General features: G+C 42.6%; 2 protein-coding genes across 2 annotated transcripts in view; both read right to left on the bottom strand.

Annotated features, from left to right (window-relative positions):
* Window positions 1-1,578: 1,578 nt before the first annotated feature.
* LOC142882102 (tripartite motif-containing protein 16-like) lies at window positions 1,579-2,773 on the bottom strand. Its single transcript, XM_076016642.1, has 2 exons — window positions 2,767-2,773; window positions 1,579-2,632 (listed from the first exon to the last, which is right to left on the bottom strand). Exons 1-2 carry the CDS (start codon window positions 2,771-2,773, stop codon window positions 1,584-1,586), a joined length of 1,056 nt encoding a protein of 351 aa, XP_075872757.1. The 3' UTR covers window positions 1,579-1,583.
* A 2,716-nt stretch (window positions 2,774-5,489) lies between these two features.
* The window catches only part of LOC142882101 (leukocyte elastase inhibitor-like), a 5,378-nt gene continuing 3,755 nt past the window's right edge, over window positions 5,490-7,112 (bottom strand). The window contains exons 6-10 of the mRNA XM_076016641.1: window positions 7,013-7,112; window positions 6,568-6,645; window positions 6,375-6,464; window positions 6,111-6,291; window positions 5,490-5,782 (exon numbers count right to left, since the gene is read on the bottom strand). The exon at window positions 7,013-7,112 is cut by the window's right edge and continues 43 nt beyond it. Of these exons, the coding sequence (XP_075872756.1) occupies window positions 5,556-5,782; window positions 6,111-6,291; window positions 6,375-6,464; window positions 6,568-6,645; window positions 7,013-7,112 (676 nt within the window). The 3' untranslated portion in view covers window positions 5,490-5,555. The remainder of the gene's footprint in view (window positions 5,783-6,110; window positions 6,292-6,374; window positions 6,465-6,567; window positions 6,646-7,012) is intronic.

Genomic DNA, 7,112 nt, shown 5'->3' with positions numbered 1-7,112 from the left:
CAGAATATTGACTCATTGAAATATGTTTGAGCTCAGTTTTAAAAACAAAGAAAGAAAGAGTGAAAACATTTTCAAAGTCTTGCTAGAAAACAGCAGAGAGGGAGAAGAGCAAAACAAATGATCTGGTTTCCTTCTGATTCATTGACGTCCTTCTGAAATCTCCACAGAAACATCTGGCAAGGATCAAAACCATGAAAGATTTTGAGGGAAACTTCTTTTGTCTCATTTATAATTCAATAACCATTGCAGTTCCAGATATTTAAACACACAGGGTAAAAAGGCACAGGTGGAAACAATGGGTAATTGGGTCAGATGCACAGGTGGAACATGGAGGAAAGATTTTGCCAAGGTGAGCTCTCAAAGTTGTTTCATTTATTTCTCCTAGACAACTTTGAGGTCTGTGTGAAACCAAAATGAGACCTTGGACTGAGTTCCTGCTGACTCTCTGCCTCCCCCCTGTGGTGAGCAGCTGGTCCTGCAGCCTGACATCAGTCACTTCAGCTCATTGGCTGGCACCAGTTCACTGCCAGGAAACACTCCCACTGCTATCTGGATTGTCTTGTTGCTTTATTGCTTCAATTCAACAGTTGATCATTGACTTGACATTGTTGTGCAATACAGACTGATGGCATATTTAATGGCTTATTGATTGACTATTGTCACATTGAGCCAACAAGCAGAATCAAAAGACAAAATTCTCTCACTATATTTACATGCATTCATCTGATTGTTGACAAACGGATCAACAGTCAGAAGGTTGATCAGATGGATGAGTTGTTGAAAGGTCAAAGGTCAGGGTGGAAAGGTCCAGAGTGGAAACAGACCTCAGCTGTGTTTCCACAGTAATAAAGTTGTCATGTGGACTAATGACACATTATTAATCTGTGGGATGAATAGGCTGCAGAGGAAGAGAAACATGTGGCACAAACATCCAGCAGCCGTGGAGACAAACATCAGGTGGAAAACAGTCACCAGGAGCACAAACAGGAAGTGGCGTCCAGGCCCCGCCCACCCTGTGATTGACAGCCGGAGACACTGGGCAACAAACGTGAAGACAGAAGAAGAATCAAAGGTGAGAATTCAGCTCAGAGTCTCTCTGATGACTTCAGTCACACTTTCATCAACTCAGCTGAACAACCTGAAGGAACCCAGTATCCAACATGTAGCGGCTGAGTGAAGGAGGTCTGGACTCTGTGGAGGAGCTCCATGGTTCCAGAGACACTGTAGAAGGACAGAAGACCTGCTCTGTGGTCCAGGTACACTCCCACTCTGGAGGACTGAGGACCTGAGACATCAGTCCTGATGCTGTTGTGATAAAACCCATATCCACCTGAGTAACAATATAAACTCCAGGATTTGTCATTGCATCCAAATTCCATTTCCTCTGACCCTCTGCTGATGTTCCTGTAGGCCACTGCTACCTCAACCCTCCCTCTCCACTCCACCTCCCAGTAACATCGTCCAATCAGACCCTCTCTACTCAGGACCTGCTCCCAGTCAGTGAATCTGTCTGGATGATCACAATAAGACTGAACTCCCATCATGTGTGTCACTTTTCTGTTATCCTCAGATAATAACAGATGTTAGTTCACTGTGTTTGGATCCAGAGTGATTTGAGGTGAACATCTGAGGAAGTCCTCTCTGCTCCTGGGTTCTGGTACCTTCAGTAGAACATCAACGTTGCTCACTGTCCATGAGATGTTTGTCTGAGTCTCCATCAGAACTTGCTGTATTTCATCTCTCAGTTTGGTCACAGCTGCTGCCACATCCTCAAAGTATCTCCGAGGACGGATCTCCAGGCTGGAGGAGTCTGGAGACGGACTGAGTGCTGGCAGTGAGGAGAACCTGTGGAGAAACTGGCTGTGGTCCAGTGTGTGTGAGATCTTCTCCAGCTCAGCGTCTCTCCTCTTCAGCTCCATCATCTCCTGCTCCAGCTTCTTCTCAAGCTCTTTGACTCCACTCACTGCTGCCCCCTGTGTGGATCTGACCTGCTGCTGCACCTCAGAGCGTCTTTTCTCCAGCAGACGGATCATCTGGGTGAGGATCTTCTCGCTGTCCTTCACTGCTTTATCAGCAGAGCCGTTGATGGACTCCACCTCCTTCTGAAGCACCTTCAGCTCTTCCTCTGTGTGCTGGATCTTCTGCTGGATCTTCTGCCTGGTCTCCTCCAGCTCTCTCTGCCTCTCAGTCCTCTCTGCTACTGCTGCCACTGTGTCGTGACCTTTATGATCATCCACACAGCATAAACCACAGATGATCTTCTGATCAGTGCGGCAGAACATCTTCATCACCTCATCGTGACGAGGGCAAATGTTCTCCCGGAGTTGCTGGCTGGGTTGCACCAGCTTGTGTCTCTGTAGGGGAGCAGCATCATGATGAGGCTGGAGGTGAGAGTAACAGTAGGAGGCCCGACAGTCCAGACAGGACTTGAGGGCCTTCAGTTTCCTTCCAGTGCAGACATCACAGGCCACATCTCCAGCTCCAGCATAGCAGTGATCAGCAGGAGCATCTTGGAGTCCAGTCTTCTCCAGGGTCTCCACTAGAGCTGCTAACGTGGTGTTCTTCTCCAGGACAGGCCTTGGTGTGAAGGTCCTCCTACACTGACGGCAGCTGTAGACTCTCCTCTCCTCCTCTGCATCCCAGTGGTGAACTCAGTTAGAAGACACCATCTGTTATATTGCATTATTATATAATACTACATTGAGTATAATGCACTTGCTGCTTGATATTGACTGACCTGTGCCTCAAGACATGACTGTTTGTTACTGTACATAGTTGTCTTGGCCAAGTTGGCCACAATACTGTGAAAACTGTTGACATTCTTGAGAGCTCCTTTATTGGTTGTATTTTTTTTTTTTTTTGTCTTCACAATCAAATCAAAGCCTCTTTCCTGCCAGGAAGCTGTCTTGTCCAGTAAATACAGATATTTCAAATGCATTTCTGTATGTTTTTATTTGCACAGTAGTTCTATTAGTTATTATCATAGTCCTTTGAATCTAACAGGTGGCAAGCTGCAACTTGTACTTGACATGTGCAGGGGCGGAATAGAAATGTTATTTCTTTTAGATTAGCTGAGCCGAAAGCTTTTGTTAGTCTGGTCCGATCCTACACGGTGCTGCGGGTATATTGAGGCACATATGAAGCAGCATTTTGACGGTAGGAAAGCACGATTTAACATGTACACAAATATTCACATGCCTATACAAATTGATTTATTTCCTTAGTTGCAGTCAGGAGAATGGTGAATGCCTTACCTCACGGCAGTGGGAAAAGGGAATAAGCACTGAGCTGAGGGCTGAGCTGCAGTTATAGATCTGTTGTTGTGGGGCGTTGTCCAATTATAAGCCAGAATCTATGATTGTCATGTTTGAATAGCCAATAGTATGTCCTACATTGTGGCTTTGATCGTGTTCTGCCTGTAGGTAACCGTTGGAAGAAAAAGAAAAAAGAAAAAAAAAGAACGTTGTGCAGTCAGTGTTCTGTGTTGTGGATCTTTTATGCTCAAAGCTGATCCAACGTTCTAACTATATCCATAACTATGAAGAATTAATGCAATGATTTAGAGGCAGGTAAACATTGTTTATTGTCTTATACTTTTTTCAGTGCATAAAATTGTAAAATTGGAGACAGCAGAAAACAAAGTGCAATTGCCCGTGATATATTCATATTCAGTTCCTAGCGGTGACAGCAGATGTGAGAAGACATCAGGAAATTAAGCATTTGTATGTTTTATCAAAGCATTTTACGTGCAGTCATAATAAAAGTATAGGCATTGTTTGTACATTCTTTGGACACCTCTCATGTTTTAGGCTGCCATCATTTTCTTTTGCATGAACTGAATTTTGAGAAAATAAAGACCATAAGAGGAGTAGATCAATTAAATTCTTGTTAGAAAAAAAAAAAAAAAAAGCTAATTTCTGCCATTGTTGCCATGTTCTCCACTTGTTCAGACCAGAAGATGGTGCTCTTGCGCCATTGTACGGTCTGCTCGCTGCACTTTGCTCTTGCTGATGTGGCTGAAGAAGGAGAAGTTGTCCGTCTCTTATATGCCCACGTATCGTTCTTCACACCTAAGACACAGCACAGAGGTTGGAGCAGAGGCAGTGCCGCAGCAAGACCGGCTACACTTCCACTTCGCGGGTTTTGATTTTAAGCGAGGTATCATCGACGCACCTGAACCAATGACTAGGGGGAGTGCCCCCTGAAGCACTCAAGGGCTTTTCTTTCAACCTCCTCCATGTACAAGTTGGCTACAATAGGGGATACCGGAGAATCCATGGAAATGCACATCATTTTTTTCTGTCTGAAACATTGACGTGCAAACTAAGTACAAACATGAATGTACAGAATTACTATTTGTTTTCCATCAGATGGTGCCGTTCAGTATTATTTTGTTTATTTACTCAGGCGGTGTTCTTTGTTTATTTACTCAGGCAGTGATTTGGGCAGCTAAAGGGGTTCTGGGGGCCTATAAATAGGCTTGGCGGCCGTTGTTTTTGTTCTGTTTGGATTTTAACCTACAGAGTTAATGCCCATGCGGCACCTAAGTCATTTCTTTCCTGAGTTCAGTTGGAGATTTATTTTTGCATTGAGTTATTTGAATTATATATCCATAAATATATATTTTGTGATCATTCCAGAAACCACACATTACTGCCTGTTCACCAATCAGTCCCCGGAGTGCACCGAGTCCTGCTGTCTTGTGACTCTCTGACCGGAGCGCCCACAGTAGATGATGAGGAGACCAAAATTATTAGGGAGATTGTCTCAAACCCAAACAATCTTTCACAATGTACAAACGTACCTGGGACTCTCCAACCCCTTTTTTGAGACTTCTACCGACAGATAAAGATAAGATCTACTATGATGAAGAAAATCTTCAGAAATCCAAGTAACGTGGAATGATAAAAAAAAAAAAAAAAAAGGAAAAGGTCATTGGCATTGTTTTTCAGAGGCAACCTATACACAGAGTTCCTATCCAAAGGCCCAATTGGCAAGAATCAGCGGAAAATTCAGTTTGATTCTGCAGACAAGCGCGTTAATTTCATCATTGTGTTTGTGTTATTTTGCCAGTAAATACTTCAGGTTCGATCCAGTCCACTTGATATCTCAAGGGAACGGTGAAATTGATTTGTGCGACTATCAGTACAATATTACTTACCGTGATTAAAATTATTAGACTAAGACAGCAAGCACTTCCACTTATTATTAAGCTAATAAAGTATGTACACACATACATACATACACACACACACACACACACACACACACACGTATATATTGAGATTGTTGAGTCAAGCATCAGTCAATGAGTTTTCAATCAAGGCAATTCATATCTTTATTCTTGTTTGCCAGAAAATGAGAATTACTGAATTATTTAAACAGTTGTAATGAGCAATAGTTTTTTGTTATTTATAATCAGTGATGTGGAAGTGATTCAGACATTAAGTCAAGGTTTAGAAATAAAGAAACTCCAACTAGATTTGAAATACAGAGCAGCAATTTAAAAACAACAAAGCCCTTATGAATTAAAATCACCCACAGGGCTGCAGATCTCACTCTGGGCTGCAGTATCTGCCAGCAAAGAGAATGCTCCTGGAGGGCTTGTGTTGAATGAACAACAAGAAGGGGTGGTCTGCAGTGAACTCTTTTGGAGGTTCGTACATCATAGTGCCCACGACCACACCAGTTGCAGCAGCAGCTTCTGTTCCCTTCTCATTGACCTCAACATACGCCTTGTGGACCACATCTGAAAGAGTCAGGCTTTGGTCTGGAGACATGCCTGTCAGAGAGAGATATATGTCAGACGGCAGATGTATTTGATCGATGTTCTGTATTATAGTCTAAACCGTGTTTCTCCACCACTGTGCCGCAACGCGCGAGTACACTTGTGAGATAATGTCAGGTGTGCCGTGTGCATTGATTCAATTTCACTTGATTGGTCTGAAAAAAAAAATGACCCCAAACATTCCATTGTGGAGTGACTGTCCTTCCAAAGGAATCTTAACCCTTTTTTCCTCCCTATGAGCTTTGTAGAATAGAAGAAAATACAAGAATGCATACAAGTAAGAATAAGATTTGTTTCAAGTTTGGAACAAGTCGTGTCCTACCAGAGAAGTCGCTCAGTGAGTCCCTGAAGGCATCGACCATCCCCATGCTGACCAGGACGTCTTTCAGTCCGTACTCCTCCTCCATCTTGAACCTTGGCATCTTCACCTGGACCTTGACAACGTCCATCCTAGTCGGTTGAGTCCACTCCACAAAGTTCTCATAGGTCAGCTCCTTCTCCAGCTGGTGGTTGATTTGAATGACTTTTCTGAATGTCTCATTGTTGTTGTTTTTCTTATAAATGTGTGTCCAAGTTTCTGTCCCACCTTCTCCAGGCCTGTAGTACCGTCCGCTACTTCTTGAGGTAAAAAGATGAACATGCTGAGATCTCTTCCTTTGTAAGGCAACTCCAGGATCTGTTCAAGGGAGCATTTCAAGCATGATTATCGTGATTGATTTTTTTTCTGATCAGAAATCGGTATTTCTGGCAGCTCATAAAAGGCAAGAAATTGGTAGGACCTGGCAGTTGACTTGAGGAATGAAGGTGAAGGGAAATCTAGCCTCCTGGAACATCATCTTCACCTGCTTCTTGTCATTCTCCAAGGAGGAAATAAAAAAAATATGTTAACATCAAGGAACTAGGTGAAATCACCTTTTGCAGTGATGTATATCGCAGGATTTAAACTGCAGCGTTTGAAGGGTATCAGGGTATCAGGTACTCAGGTACTGTATGTACAAGACATCAGCTCATTAAGACATGATAACAAAACTAATATATATATATATATATATATATATGTATATATATATATATATATATACATATATATATATATATATGTATAATTGTTAATATTAATATAACAATTAATATTAATATTATAATATTAATTGTTAACAGACCATGAATTTTGAAGGGACAACGGGACAACTAGGCAGATTTCGCTTCACTGATCGGTGGTACCTTATTCATTCTGAACTCGGCATTGCAAGTGTTGCTCTCCTCAAATATCTTCTCCCAGGTGCCTTTGAAGTAAACGGCATTAACCAGCACCAGCTTGGTC

This window comes from Nelusetta ayraudi, unplaced genomic scaffold, assembly GCF_046127955.1.
Source record: "Nelusetta ayraudi isolate G7.1 ecotype Tasmania unplaced genomic scaffold, CSIRO-AGI_Nayr_v1 ptg000232l, whole genome shotgun sequence".
Classification (NCBI taxonomy): Eukaryota; Metazoa; Chordata; class Actinopteri; order Tetraodontiformes; family Monacanthidae; genus Nelusetta; species Nelusetta ayraudi.
This window is presented reverse-complemented; position numbering and strand designations above follow the sequence as displayed.